Source organism: Mesoplodon bidens, assembly GCF_964165515.1.
Source record: "Mesoplodon bidens genome assembly, chromosome: 6".
Classification (NCBI taxonomy): Eukaryota; Metazoa; Chordata; class Mammalia; order Artiodactyla; family Ziphiidae; genus Mesoplodon; species Mesoplodon bidens.
This window is the reverse complement of record NC_138162.1, coordinates 55,490,132-55,506,511: the sequence shown is the minus strand read 5'-3', so window position 1 is coordinate 55,506,511 and position 16,380 is coordinate 55,490,132. Positions and strand designations below refer to the sequence as shown.

At 38.7% G+C, this 16,380-nt stretch overlaps 1 protein-coding gene across 1 annotated transcript; it reads right to left on the bottom strand.

The window, feature by feature from the left end:
- Positions 1–756: 756 nt before the first annotated feature.
- On the bottom strand, positions 757–3,166 carry IZUMO3 (IZUMO family member 3; the record flags this gene model as incomplete). Its single annotated transcript, XM_081236881.1, is given in 8 exon segments — positions 757–892; positions 1,211–1,301; positions 1,721–1,801; positions 2,257–2,274; positions 2,485–2,574; positions 2,723–2,797; positions 2,935–3,004; positions 3,008–3,166. Coding segments are annotated over 8 exon segments (720 nt in total).
- Between the last annotated feature and the right edge of the window lie 13,214 nt (positions 3,167–16,380).

Sequence of the window (16,380 nt, the reverse complement as noted above, 5' to 3'; positions counted from 1 at the left end):
CTTTTTTTTAGGGTGATTACAAGGAACTTTATTCTTATTTATAATAAGTTGAACATTGATTTACATCATAGAAAAAGACAGGTTTAGGAAAAAGATAGTGTTCTGTTCTGCAAGTATAAATTTTCCATCTATTTCATCATTATCCTAAATGTAGTCTACACTATTAAGAAATTGATTCCACTTCTCTTATTTTGCCTTTTTTTTTAAACAGAAGAACCAAAACCATATTTTAAATTTTGTTGGTAATAGTTATACACATTAAGATGTGAAAATATTGTATTTAGTATACACTTCAAAATGTTATTTTATTGATAACTACTTTTGAAAAAATATGTTTGATTTCTTAATAAGTTGACCAATCAATGGAATGATTTTAGAGTAAACTTCTTGAATAAAAATAAAAATAAAACTTTTTTCCAAGCTGAGAGGATGCTTAGACTGATAGGATGAGAAAAAAAGCTGAGTCTTTATTACGTTTTCTGTAGAATCTTAGACAACCATGCATTCTTTACTATCATGCAGTATATCATCTTTTATGTGCATTGTAGCATACCAGCATTACTTTCTGTACAACTTCCAGTAAATCATTTGCTTTCATTGCCTCAGGTTTTCAGAAACGGTCTTTACTAGAGAAACTCTAAGTTCAGTTTTAGAATACTCTGACTTTATGACTGCAAAAAACCTTAATTCCCGGTTTTCTACTCTGAGTCAACACGTAAGAGAATTATGAAAGACCTTCTGGCTGTGTCTCTGTATTTATTTTCTGCCTCCAAAATCTTTCTCCTTCTCATCCATTATCTCTATTAATTCTTCAAGTTTCCTCTCCAAGTATTTGTTTAATGACCTTCGTATTGCCTTCATTTTCCTCCGATGAGAGATGCAAAAATGGAATCTAGAGTAGAGAAATAAGATAATCCCAACTTCAGTACTAGTAGCCCAACTCTTAAAAAAATTGTAACAATAGTTTTTTCTTCCTTTTTTGAATTCCTCTGCAAAAGTTTTTCTAATACTTCATTGTACCTCCTCCATTTCCTATGTTCCAACTTTTATCCCATCAAACTTTATCTGTCTCACTCCTGTTAGTATGAGATCCCAGATTTTGAAATGACTTCTTTCCCCTTATTTCCATTGGAAGGAAGGGGAAGATTGGGCAGTCTCTTTGCCAAAGAAATGCTTGACCCAGTGTTTGTTTGGAGGGAGGAAAACTCACAGTAACAAAGCACCTCCCAATATTACACCTTCTGCTAGTAATATCAGAAATAGTGCAATCTCTTGATTCTCAGCCTTCTTTGGATCATCTTCTGAAAGAAGAAAGGGCAAAAAAGAAAGTGAATTTTGGAGAAGGAAATTAGTAACTTGAGAACTTTATCCATAAGAAGACTCTTTTTAACCTTAAAAATTTTCCTGTTCACCACTTACATCACTGTTCCCTGGTTATTCTGATCTTTATTAATTACTTAGACTCCTAGGCTCTACAAAACTTTTTCTCTTACTGCCCCTAGCCTAATTTCTCCACCTTTAGTACAGCTTTTTCATTTCTAAGCTCTTCAGTTATCCAGTGCCCGGTAATTCATACTGGTACAAATTTTGTCCAGCATCTTAGCTCTTATTTGTGGCATTAGCATGACCTACAGAGAAGGTGATCAACAAATATTTGTAGAGTAAATCACTGCTCCTTGACCCCTGGCCTTTCAAAATGCCACACTGCAATCTTTGTTACCTGCACAATATTCTCCTTTGAAGCACCGAGTGGTGATGCGAAGACAGGTCCAACAATCCAGGATAGGACCTTCAGTCACGACTGATAGAGAGAAGAAAGATAGTTGGAAGGGGGCCATGGCATGGAGTTTCCTTAGCTCAGACACCAAGTATGGATTAGATCTCAGGCATTTCCATTGGTTACATTGCTGTGACTTTTTTCTTCCCCTAGCAATCAATTTTATTGATGGGTCAAAACCCTAAATAATTTAAGTCAGATCTCTGGGAAGAGGTAGGAAAATGATGGCTCAACTTATATTGGTGCTTTGGGTTATAAACTGTACTATAGAAGGCCTCTTAGCACCTCTAAAATCTCTGGGGTGTCTGAGATTTTATAAACTAGATTTTGTTGTCAGAGATGGTTGACATTCCCCCTTGTAGCCATAGCTCTAGGAATTGCATTCTCAATGTGACAAGTAGAAGAGATAGGGTCATATAGAGCACAGGAGATGGGAAAATATGGCTGAAACCTCAAGGCATCACATATACTGTACGTACCACAATCTTCAGAACAAGCTAAAAGAGAATCAGAAAGATCTAATGAGCTTAGAATCAACTTAGTGTTTGCCATATTTATACCCAAGTCATCTTTATTTTGTTACCCATTAAGTTCCAGCCACCCCTCCACCCATCTAAATTATTCTAATGTGAAATCACATTTCTCCTCTCACCCTCATTTCCTATTCCTTTCACATAATTTCAGTGTTGTTAGACATCTTATATTACCAACTTCAGAGAAGATCTTTAATAGTTCTTTCAGTTTGGATTCCAGGTTTTGGCGGACATCGAGAAGCTTGACTTGAAGGATAAGGGCACCTAAAGAGGGGTGGAAGGGACATCAGAAAATAGGGGTGGCCTTTCCCTTCATAATTTAATCCTAATTATTTTGCCTTGTTTTCCCCAGTGAATTTTTCTCATACTTGCTTGGGCAATACAGTCTCTTAACACTGAAACAGTACCTCACCTTTCCATGTTTCATTGCTCAGTTTATAAAGTTCATTCTTCAACCATGTTCTCAAATTGACAACCTTTTGAACAGCTAGAGAGGAGGGGTGAAGGAACATGTGGGAGAATAATTACATTTATGGAGGAAATAATGTGGGCCCAGGTGCTCTCTTCCCTACCTCCCTTCTCCCTTTAACCCCCAAAACTCTCAGGGACTCGAGCTTCCCTCACCCAACACCCGAAGCATCTTGTACCTGTGGGAGACCTTGAAGCTTAAACGGATCATCTTCTTAATCTGCCGTTAAAGCAGATGAGTTCGGCCAGGGACTTCTGAGGGTACCAGCTTTACCGGCAAGGACTTAATATCCTCGATGAATTTGGGATCACATTCCAAACAGCCTTTGACCCCGTGGAAGGCTGCCAGGGACAGGGGCAGGAGCAAGAGCAGCCGCAGGTCCCCCATTTCCTTGCCCCGACCACCCTTGCCTCAAGATCAGGTTGTCCTGGCAACTAGTTCACCAAGTTCCCTTTCCTTCAAAACTCCAGGAACGAGAGCCTTGTCCTGGATAGTCTGACTCTACCTTCCCCTCTGTTTCCATCCCACTTCTAGGCAATCTCATTTCTCTAAGGATCTTCAGTTTTCTGACTTTTATCCTTCATTCCAGAGAGAGAGAACTGCCAGCTGGGGAGCAGATACCTGAGTTCTGAGTGTGGAACACACACAGAGAAGAAGTCTTGTGCTCACACAAGCAGAGTTCCAAGCATGGAGATATCTCAGAAAAAGTCTTTAACTCTTTGTCTTACTTGTGTTCTTAGTAAGTTCCCACACTCCTGATCATTGAAGTAGTATCTCAATATCAGTGGATGTTGGAAGAGATCTCTTAGGACTTTAGATTGCTTAACCCAAGCTCTGCTTTTATAGAAGAGGTAAGAAAAACTTGGAATATTGAGCTTCTTGGAGTCCCAGTCCCTGATAGTAGCAGTATTGTTGAAAATTAGCAATGGGTGTCTCTATATAATTGATATCATTGATAATAATGATTTTGATACAATTGATAATTTCTCAGAAATTTAGGCTACCTTTGTTTGTAGGAATATTTCTCCAGCTATGCTCTATAACCTTTTTATATATTATTATTCTTTTAGAGAATCTGGAGCCAGGAGACTAGAAACAACAGTTGAGGGATACATAGTGATGAGTGAAACTCCAGTAATGTTCAGGGTTCTTTAACAGGCACCTCTTGAAAGTGCTGATGACACACTTTGTGTAACATATAAGAAAATAACTACAGTTATCATGGGCTGTGTTCTCAGGACACCTCCATGGAATGTGGACAAATAAACATGTTTTTCCTTCAGTTTAAGGCTCTTTGAATAAGAATTTTCTTTGTTATATGAAGAAATTAAGGCTGCTTTGCAGACTTTCCAGAGTACTAGTTACCTCTTTTATAATATATTGCATGTATGGCTGTGACCCCTGGAAACTAGGAAACCCTGGGATCTTCAAAGGTTGGTGGTAGATTTTAGATGTAAGGTATGGGAGAGTCCTGGAGTAGAAGGTTGTGAGGGAAGTTAAAAGAACTACCACTAATTATATGCCTTCCATGTGCCTGATTTTGTCTTAAAAACACTGTAGATGGAATGTCCCAAGTCCTCATGGATGGCACAGCAATACTTGGAGAGATTATTTCCATTTTATAGATAAGAAACTGAGGCTTAAAATAATTCAGTGGTTAGGGATCTGGATTCAAACTCATGTCTGTTTAACTCCAAACTCTATATACTTTATCTACTGCCTCTCAATATTTTCTGGGATAAAACAGAAAATAATCTCTTGGAATTTGATAAATTGGAAGATGGTGGGGGGGGGAGGGAGTATAATTCAAATCCTTTGATATTCCAGAACTGGCACTTCTCCACTCTGATTTTATGTTCCCTTGGCTAGATGATCTCATCTTTAGATGACCCCCAAAGAATTTTCACAGGCTGAGGTCTGAAGGTATGTGTGGTAATGGTATTAAAGTAACTCCAGAAACCAAAGTTGGAGACTAAGAGGGTTAAGAAACTTGGCAGGCAGGTGGCCAAGTATGAGGAAAGACTATTCTTCAAGAGAAAACACATGTTATAGATGAGATATTTTCCAGTTAACAATACGTGCCTTTACTTTTGGATTAGACAGCTTAAAGTGAACATTTTATCATACTACGGAATAATTCTACCTCATTCCATGGCACATTTTCTTAGCCTTGACCTAGTGACCCATCTACCATTTTTGTTCTTTCTTTAACCTCCCAGCTTAATTTGCAATCCAAGATTTTTAGGATGAGAGGAAAAATAATTTGACTTTTGTATAGTCTTGGGAAGACTGGAAATAACAAACCATTTCCTAAACAGACAGGTAGAGCTTGAAATTGAAAGGTGCATATAAAAGGGGAAACAGTGGAGGAACTATCATTTTCATGGAGTAAACAGTAGACAGAAAACAACAGTGTGTGCTAAGGTAAAGAAAGAGATACCCACAGAGGTCTGGGGAAGACAGAACAGCACTAAGTCTGGAGGAATTTTTTATAGAGAGGCCGGGTCCAGGAGACTAGAAACAATTAATGAATATATGGTTATGAGTGAGAACCAGTAATGTTCAGGAGCCTTTAGGGGAAGCATCCTGAAATTACTGATGATGGTGTATATAACGTGTAAGAAAATAACCACATTTAACATGGGCTAGTTCTTTGGATTTCGTATATGAAAAGTATTTTAGCTTTGGAAAAGAAGAGCTGTCTGGAAATTGATTAATAATATAATGATCACATTACCTAATTAAAATAATAGTACTTGTGTCAGGGAGGCAAAAGGCTAACACCCAAATCCTAGAGTGATTATGCTAGTGTTTGGTTTGGATAGGCATCAAGGGGATATGATTTATGGTCAGTGTGAATCTGTAGAATAGCTACCTGAGCTCTGTATTTGCCTCAAATAGTATACAAGATATATAACAACACATGCATTCATAATATTGTACCAAATATATATTTGCTTGTTTGTTGTTCTTACAGAGATAAGGTATTCATGGGCAGCGTTGTGCATTTTTTGTTGTTGTTGTTGTTGTACAGCACTATCAATTAGAGAGTCCCTCTTTTAAGGGCTAGAACCAGATGTGTTGTAACATTTGGCCTTTGTTACAAGTCATATAATGCACTGAGGTTTAAAATCTGAAGAACAAGTTTCATAAAGAAGAGCAAGAGGGCCTCCCTGGTGGCGCAGTGGTTGAGAGTCCGCCTGCCGATGCAGGGGATACGGGTTCGTGCCCCGGTCTGGGAGGATCCCATATGCCGCGGAGCGGCTGGGCCCGTGAGCCATGGCCTCTGGGCCTGCGCGTCCGGAGCCTGTGCTCCGCAACGGGAGAGGCCACAACAGTGAGAGGCCCGCATACCGCAAAAAGAAAAAAAAAAAAAAAAAAAAAAAGAAGAGCAAGAAGCTTCTTACAGTAAGTTGCCCATGTTCCATGGTGGATCCCAGATCCATATAAAAAATAAAAATAATGAATCTCTGTCCCTCAAGCTTCTTACATCATCTTTTTTCCTGGGTTATCTGTCCCAGCTGAGCCCTGCTGCATTGCTTTTCTTATCGCTCCACTTGATTATCTACAAGTTTGTCAAATGATCCGGATATTTCTTATAGTCAGGTGATACTAACTTCTTTCCTGATTGTAAACTGAGACTAGGAAGCCATTATTTGATATTTGGCTACGTTATAAATTATCTTTCTAGGCAGTATAATAATGATAGGTTTAAATATTTAAATAATTACTATGTGCCAGATATTTCACATGTAAAATAATTTCAATATTTTCTGTATTCCTGTTCATTTACATTCCACTGTCATTAAGCCAGTCTCTCCATATTCTACTCATCCTTTAGGAAAAGTCATAAGGTTTGAGCCTGGAAGACTTTGAAGAAATCTCTACCTGATAGGAAATCAAACTAAAAGAAAGTTGATCCAATCAGTAGGGATTGTGGGAAGAGTGAGGGGGAGAGAAGTAAAGGAAGCAGAAGATGTGTGTCACAACCTCTTCTCTCTGGGCAGGTCCCAGGAGGGAAGATATATTAGGTTAAAGGAAATAATTAGGGGAGAGAAGCTTTTGCCTTGCATCCTTTAGCAGCTCTGAAAACTACACCATTACCCACACGCAGATAATAGTACCTAAGGAAAAGCCTGTAGGACTGGATAATAGAAGACACTCCTGAGACAGTGCCAGTTCCCACATGGCATGGAAAAACGAATATGTTCCCACTGGCTGCTAGGCAAGGATGTGCAGTGAACTCAGGATCTGACTGGGGAACTTGCCAGTGTGTATCATTAAAGCTTTAGGTAAAGGGTCCTTTGTCTGAGATCAGGATAGCAAACCACCAGGCCAAGAAAGGAAAAGGAGTCTGCAGCAATCCCCAGGGCCTCGGTGGGACCAAATTGTTAGGAAAGGCCACTAGACCCCAAGGAAAAAGAGAACAGATTCAAAAGTGTTCCACTTGCAGTTTCTCAGAAAACACTGCAAGAATAGTGAGAGGTAGGGTGGTACCAACTTTACCTTAAAGATACCAACACATTGTCAAAGAATGAAGCAGATATCTTCAAAGTTAAAAAAAAAAATGCTGTCATGCCAGGGAACACACATCAGTGAAGAAATTCACTGCAGAGTTCACTGAGGAGGAAAACTCAGGGGTTTTAGATACTAGAAAGAGAGTTCATTTTTAACATACTTGGTAAGATGGATTGAGTCCACAGTTAGTTAAAACAAGCTTGATTTTTCAGTGATTAGGAAGATATTTTAATTAGGCCCAAGAGAGGTCTAGCATCCCAGAGTTGCTTCAGTGTTCATGGTTTCTTATCAGTTTCAGGAGGTTGAGCTAGCTAGGGTGGAAAATATAACAGTTTTATAGCTCCTAAGTAGGTGCTGTTATAAATGGAAAGCTTTCCTCAACATGCTCTGCACCCATGGGCCCCCTTCAACCATGGGGGTGGTTCATGAATTAACATAGGACTCCCACCTCCCCATTCTTAGATCCCATTTTACATAGAAGCAGGGAAAGGGGGAAATATGAAAAAATGATTCCTCTGAAGGAAATTTAGTTACCTTAAGAAAATGTTCAAATTTTGGGGTGGGATCAAATTTATCATATTGTTCTAATATTTCTTTTGTTTCCCCTCCCCAGTGAGGTAGGAAGTAAGGTTTCCAGAGAAAGTTCAGACCAACTATAGACTATGAAGAGGCTATGTATCCTTTGCATATCAGAGAGTAGTGTAAATAAATGGGTGAGCTTGCAACATAAACACCACAGTATTTAGTACTCAACACAAGTGTTGATTACTCTTTCCTTTACATAAAATATGAGCCTGATGTTCAGAGACGCTAAGGGGAGTGTTGAAGGTCACACACCTAGTAAGGGAAAAATTTGGGGTTGTAACAAACATTTGTCTGCCTTCAAAGTCCATGTGTTTCCAAAATACCAAAATGTCCCTTGAACAGAGTTAATTCAAGGTAAAAATCATCACCGCCTCTAATTAGCAAGAAGAGAGACCCTCAGGAAATTTTTTTTGTGAGAAAAGAAAAATTATTATTTCTCATTTTAAACAATAAATGGAGTCTATAATCCCAATAATCTTTTAATATTTCTTCTCACATCCAATTCTTTTTCTTCCTTTTAAGTTACTTGTATAGAGAATATGAAGAATATTTATGTTCAACTATAGTTTGTTTGCTTGTCAATTGCAGTACTCAATTTTCTTTAATATTGTATATAAAAGGCATAGGTTTTAATCTAGTTTACCTTAAGTAAATACTAGGCAAATGTAGTACTACTCCTTTTCTCCCTTCAAATGAAATTAAAATACAATAATATAAACATCTATAAGAACACAATATCCAATAACAAGAAGTAACATCGTTGAACGCATAATCTGTGTCAAATAGTGTATATTCTTTACAAGCATGATTGTATAAAATCCTCATGCTAAGAAATTAGTACTATCAGCCCCACTTAGAGATGGGAGAACTGAGAGGGAGTAAAGTACTTTGCACTAGAGCACAGAGCTCTGAGGTGGTATAGCTTGCATTCTTTTCTTTTATCTGTTTCACTTAAGTTTATTCACCTATTATTGCATGTGTGACAATAAAGAACCACTTTTTCTTTCTACAAAAGAACAGTTACATAGAAAGCCATTTATACCTAAGGTCCTGATTCTATAGGCTAAGGATATACAGTAGTTCATATTCTTCTTGGTTCTGTTTCCAAACTATAGTCTGAAATTGTCCACTTCTTTCCGTCTCAGATTCCACCACCACAGTGCAAACCACTGTCGCCTCTTACCTGGAGAGTATTACAATATCCTCTCCTAACTGGCCTCCCAGTCTCACTTCTTGCCCCACATGTCCACTCTTCCCACAGCAACCAGAGTGGGCTTATAAAAATGTAAATCAGGTCATTCCCTTCTTCTGTTTCTGTAACTTTCCACTGCACTGAGAATAAACAGGCTGGCCTGCAAGGTCTGCTATGATATGATGTGGCACATGTCCAGATGGCTGTGTCCATCTTGGGCCACTCTCCCTCACACCTCTTAGGCTCCAGGCTGGCCTCCTCTCATGGCTGAGCATTCGCTATTTCATAAGCCTGGAGCTCTGTTATCTCACATCTCCATGGCTGGCTTCTGCTCATCCTTTAGACTCCAGCTAAGTGTCACCTCCTCAGAACGTCCTCTCTGACTACCCTTCCTACAAATACCTCTGCCTTCCCTCATTCCAATTCTGCTGTTTTCTTTTTTGAAGTATAATTGATGTACAATATTATATAAATTACAGGTCTGCAATATAGTGATTCATAATTTTGAAAGGTTATACCCCATTTATAGTTATTATAAAATACTGTCCATATACCCTGTGTTGTATAGTGTATCCTTGTAGCTCACTTTATACAAAATAGTTTGTACTTCTTAATCCCCTACCCCTATATTACCCCTCCCCCATTCCCTCTCCCCACTGGTAATGACCAGCTTATTCTCTGTATCTATGAGTTTGCTTCTTTTTTGTGTTATTTAGTAGTTTGTTGTGTCTTTAGGATTCCACGTGTAAGTGATATGATACAGTATTTGTCTTTGTCTAAATTATTTCACTTAGCATAACACCCTCAAAGTCCATGTTGTCGTGAATGGCAAAATTTCATTTTTTATGGCTCAGTAGTATTCCATTGTATATATATGTACCACATCTTCTTTATCCATTCATCTATTGATGGGCACTTAGGTTGCTTCCATATCTTGGCTATTGTAAATAATGCTACTATGAACATTGGTGTGTGTGTATCTTTTTGAATTAGTGTTTTTGATTTTTTCAGATATATACCCAGGAGTAGAATTGCAGGGTCATATGGTAGTTCTATTTTTAGTTTTGTTGAGAAACCTCCATACTGTTTTTCACAGTGGCTTCACCAATTTACATTCCCACCAACAGAGTACAAGGGTTCCCTTTCCTACACATCCTCTCCAATATTTGTTATTTGTGGTCTTTTTGATGATAGCCATTCTGACAGGTGTGAGGTGATATCTCATTGTGGTTTTGATTTTCATTTCCCTGATGATTATCAGTGTTGAGCATCTTTTCATATGCCTGTTGGCCATATGCATGTCCTCTTTAGGAAAATGTCCTTTCAGGTCTTCTGCCTATATTTCAATCAGGTTGTTTGTTTCTTTGATGTTGAGTTGTATGACCTGTTTATATATATATTGGATATTAACCCATTATCATATCATTTGCAAATATTTTCTCCCATTCAATAGTCTTTTTCATTTTGTCAGTGGTTTCCATTGCTTTGCAAAAGCTTTTAAGTTTAATTAGGTCCTATTTGTTTATTTTTGCTTTTATTTCCTTTGCTTTAGGAGACAAATACAAAAAAATATTGCTACAATTTATGTCAAAAAGTGTTCTGCCTATGTTTTCTTCTAGGAATTTTATGGTTTATGGTCTTAGATTTAGTTCTTTAATCCATTTTGAGTTTATTTTTGTGTATGGTGTTAGAAAATGTTCTAATTTTATTCTTTGACATGCAACTGTCCAATTTTCTCAATACCACTTATTGAAAGGACTATCTTTTCTCCATTGTATAGTCTTGCCTCCACTATTGTAGATTAATTGAAGATAAGTGTGTGCATTGTTCCATGTACACTTGAAAAGAATGTGTATTCTGCAGCTTTCAGGCAGAATGCTCTCTATATATGAATTAAGTCCCTCTGGTCTAATGTGTCATTTGAGACCAGTGTTTCCATATTGATTTTCTGTCTGGGTGATCTGTCCATTGATGTAAGGAGTGTTAAAGTCCCCCAGTATTATTGTGTTACTGCCAATTTCTCCTTTTATGTCTGTCAGTATTTACATTATATACAGTAAGTCCCCTACATATGAACCTTCAAGTTGTGAACTTTCAAAGATGTGAACATGCGTTCCATCAACATCAGGAGTGAGTGAAATTGCAGCTTGCCCTTCATCTCCTAGGGCTAAAGATCCTTCAGCTCTACCATGTCCCACCTCCAGTCAGTAACCCTTCTTTCCTGTTCACTTGATGACAGCCCTTGTATGCCAGCTGTTTTGCTGTACTACTGTACTACTCCACTTTTCAAGGTACTGTACTGTAAGATTAAAAATTGTTTTCTTCTTGTGTGTGTGGTTTTTTTTATGTATTATTTGTGTGAAGAGTATTATAAACCTATTATAGTACAGTGCTGTATAGCCAATTGTCTTAGTTGGGTACCTAGGCTAACTTTGTTGGACTTATGAACAAATTGGACTTATGAACACACTCTTGGAATGGAACTCATTTGTATGTAGGGACTTACTGTATTTAGTTGCTCTTGTGTTGGGTGCATATATATTAACAATTGTTATATCTTCTTCTTGGATTGATCCCTTGATCATTATGTATTGTCCTTCTTTGACTCTTTTAAGTCTTTATTTTAATATTTATTTTATTTGATGTAAGTATTTCTACTCCAATTTTATTTTGATTTCCATTTGCATGGAAAACGTTTTTCCATCCTGAGTCTCTTGTAGGCAGTGTATATATGTGTCTTGTTCTTGTATCCATTTAGCCACTCTTTCCCCTCTCTTCTCTTGTTCTCTTCCCTTGTGATTTGATGACTATCCTTAGTGTTATGTTTTTCTTTTTTGTGAGTATATCTATTATAGATTTTGGTTTGTGGTTACCATGAGGTTTTTATATAGCAATCTCGCTATATATGTGATTGTTTTAAGTTGCTGATCTCTTAGATTCAAATGCATTTTAAAAACCCTCCATTTGTACTATCTTCCTCTCATGATTGCTGTTTTTTCTATCATATTTTATGCCTAATTGTTTTGTGTATCCCTTAACTGCTTATTGTGGATATAGATGATTTTACTACTTTTGTCTAAACTTTCTATTAGTTTTGTGTGTAGATGATTTCCTACCTTAACTGTATGTTTGCCTTTACCTATGAGCATATTCATTTCATAATTTTCTTCTTCTTGTTGTGACCTTTTCTTTTTCATCTCGAGAAGTTCCTTTAACGTTTGTTGTAAAGCTGGTTTGGTAGTGATGAACTGTTTTAGCTTTTTCTTTTCTGTAAAGCTTTTCATCTGTCCATCAGAAAGAATGAGAACCTTGCTGAGTAGGGTATTCTTGGTTGCAGGTTTTTCCCTTTCATCATTTTAAATACATAGTGCCAGTCCCTTCTGGCCTGTAGGATTTCTGCTGAAAAATCAGCTGATGGCTTTATGGGAGTTCCCTTATATTTGTTGCTTTTCCATTGCTGCTTTGAATAGTTTATCTTTAATTTTCCATTTTAATTACAGTGTGTCTTGATGTGTTCCTCTTTGGGTTAATCCTGTATGGGACTCTCTGTGCTTCCTGGACTTCGGGTGACTGTTTCCTTTCCCAGGCTAGGGATGTTTTTAGCTTTCATGTCTTCAAATATGTTCTCAGGCCCTTCCTCTCTCTCTTCTGGCTTCTGGGACCCCTATAAAGTGAATATTAGTGTGCTTGATGTTGTCCCAGAGGTCTCTTAAACTGTCTTCATTTCTTTTCATTTTTTTTTTTTTTACTCTGTTCAGCTTCAGTGATTTCCACTACTCTGGCTTTTACCTCATTGATCATTTGTCTGTATCATTTACCCTACTCTTTATTCCTTATAGTGTATTTTTCCTTCCATTTAGTGTATTCTTTATCTCTGCTTGGTTGTTCTTTATATTTTCTGATTCTTTATTAAAAACTTCTAACTTCTTGCTCTGTGCATATATTCTTCTCCCAAGTTCTTTGGTTATCTTAACAATCATTACCCTGAACCTTTTCTCAGATAGATTGTCTGTCTACCCTTCACTTAGTTGTTCTTTGGGGTTTTATCTTGTTCCTTCATCTGGAACATGTTTCTCTGCTGCCTCATTTTGTCTAAGTTGTTTTGTATTTTTCTGTATTTGATAGGTTAGTTGCATTTCCCAACCTTGGAAAGATGGTTTTCTCTAGGAGCCTATGCATCCCTGAAGTGGACTCCCCTCTGGTCACCAGAGCTATATGCTCTAGGGGTTCTACTAATGAGGGATGTATGGGTCCTTCTGTTGTAGTGAATTGGCTATGTGGACATCCTGGTAGGCTTGATTGGCTCCTAGTCTGGTTGGTTGCCAGACCCTGCCATGTGTGGAGGCTGTTGGCTGCTGTTTGGTAGGGCCTGGTTATGAGGCGGCTGGAGCAGAACCGCATGGAGCCTTGGGGCTAGTGCTGGCTCACTGGTGGGCAGAGTCAGGGTCCAGAAGACTCTGGAGCTGTTGCCTGCTCACTAGTGGATGAAGCCAGGTCTTGGGATTAATGCCAGACTACTGGCAGGCAGAGCTGGGTCCTTCAGTCTGGCTGCCAGGCCCAGGAATCCCAAAGCTGGTGTCAGATGATCACTGGTGTGGGGGGAGTGGTGTTTCCTGATGCAGTTGGGTACAGGGTCCTGGGTGTCCCAAAGCTTGTGCTGGCCTGCTAGTTGGCCGTGCTTGGTCCCAGTTCATCCCAGGGCAGGGTCTGACCTGCTGTGGGCTGGCTGGTTCTGCAGGCTGGGGTATCTTAGTTTTTGTGGATCTGGTGTCTGCTCCCTGGTGGGTGAATCTGCTCCAGAGGCTAGAGGAGGCTTCCTGGAGGATAGGACCAGTGCCTGTCTGCTGGTGTGTGGAGCCAGGTCCTGTCCTGTGGTAAGCAGGACTGTGTCTAGAGGCATGTCTAGAGGTGGCTCTGGGCTCAGGAAGTTTTTAGGTAGCCTGTCTGGTGATGGTTGGGTCTGTGTCCCTGTCTAGGTAATTGCTTGGCCTGAGGCCTACTACCACTGGTTCCTACAGGCTGTTGGGTAGGGCCAGGTCTTGGTGCTAAAGAGCTAGAGGGAGAATTCCACAATGGCACCTACCTGCATCAGTGTCCGTGCTGTAGAAGAATCTCCCATGAATGGCTGCCACCAGTGTCTATGTCTCCAGGATAAGCCATAGCTGCCCCCCACCTCTATGGGAGACACTCCAAGACCAGCAGGCAGGTCTGGACCAGGCTCCTATCAAATTACTGCTTTTGTCCTGGGTCTTGGAAGGTATGAGAGACTTTGTGTGCTCCCCTTAAGAGTGAAGTCTTTATTTCCCCCAGTCCTTTGGAACTCCTAAAATAAACCCCCACTGGCCTTCGAAGCCAAGTGCTTTGGAGGCTTGTCTTCCCAGTGTAGGATCCCTGGGCTGGGGAACTGGACATGGGGCTCAGAACTCTCACTCCTGTGGGAGAACCTCTACAACATAATTATTCTTTAGTTTGTGAGTCACGCATCCGGGGTATGGGACTTGATTATATTGTGAGTCCGCCCCTCCTACCCATCTTGTGTGGTTCCTTCTTTATGTCTTAAGTTGTATAAGATCTTTTTTGTTAGGTTTCAGACTTTTTCGTTGATGGTTGTTCTGCAAATAGTCGTGATTTTGGTGTGCTCATGAGAGGAGGTGAGCTTAGGGCATTTCTACTTTGCCATCTTGACCCTGGCCCTAGAGCTTGCATTCTTAACCCCATTTGAATGATTCTCTATTTATATTCTTTTAGTCACTAAACTTTCCCTTACCCTTTATTAGCCAATTTTTTTTAAGTCCCCTACTCCTGTGCCTAATGAATTATCATATTTCTGAAAAACTGACACTTAGTGGGTGAGGCATTGTGGCCTAACATATGGCATTGCACTCAGTTCTAATTCTGGTCCTTGTAGAAACAGATTTCTCTTCAAAGTATAGAGTCAAGGGGGAAAATCTTAGTTGAATTTGCCTATGTGGTCACTACCCTATAACAATTAATCTTATGGTTGATGATTCCTTTGCATTAAACTTCCTTTCATTAGCATAAAAATTACATTTGGACCTTTCTCTATTTGCAGAGTTTTATTTGTTATCTTGTCTTGAAATGATTGAGTTTCCTCCTAATTTTTTCTAATATGCTAGGTAAATATTTTCTGCTTAAATACACCCTCATTTCAGTACTACAGCTGTATTGGGTTATCGATCCATTCACCAGGAATTTAATAAATTCTGTTATATCTTGCAGAGTCTTCTGAAAAAGGGTCTGATAAAAATTTACTATATACCTATTTACTACCCAATGACATTGACATAAGAGGAAGCTGAATGGGTCAACCCTGAAGCAGGAGGGTTTCAATTCAATGAAAGAAAGAAGCACTTGGTGAAAGCGTTACTGACTTTAACTATTGGAATGAGCTACTAAAGAAGGTGTGGAATCTCCTTTCCTAGAGGAGATTAGTGGTCACCTCTGTCAGTGTTGGCACTATTGCCTAGGGATTTGGGCTTAATTGAATGGGTTCCTCCTAGCTGACACAGCTGCTATCATATACAGAGAATGATAACTTGAAAAGTATATTTCATATTAATTTTTTCCTTAAATTTAGTACAAGTTTAACAGCAGATATGTGTTCAATTTCTTTTTCAAAGAATGGTAATTATGGTGTTATGTACAGTGAATGGGAAAACAGTTTGTCAAGTTCCATATTCTGTAAATTATTATCATTTTTTGGCATAAATATATTCACCAAGAGGGATTCTAGAAACCAACCCAAATTGGTTTTTAACTGGTAAGGGAAATAGTTTAGAGAAATATAAAATGTTTTTCAATTGCAGCTATTTGAGAATTTTACCATTTCATTTTCTTTCCCTGGTGCAGTAAGAGAAGACCTTGACAAAATGTGCATTGACCACTTTTCATTTATGCCAGGTTTAGCTCTATGTCTGAAGGGCATATGTGATAAATTGGTCATACATTATCTCATTAACAGTCTGAGTTTTATGAGCTCCTGTAAAAACAATTACCATATATACATTTTACAATAAATGGGCAAAGTGGCTGCAAACAATATGGAAAAGTCAATAATTAATTTCAGATTTCCAAATGTAGCAGAGACGCTGGAGCTTTCTCTTCTTTTCAAAAGAGATGGTTTCTTTGTTAGGAATATGCAAGCATGTTAATTCATTACTCTGTGGTTTCTCTTTTTCCAAAGCTTGTCGAATGCCTAATTTATGTGCAAGGCTGAAAGCTGTTTAAACGGATAATATGCCTCCTTCATGAGAAATACCACCGCTTTATGCTCCATTAAATGCAG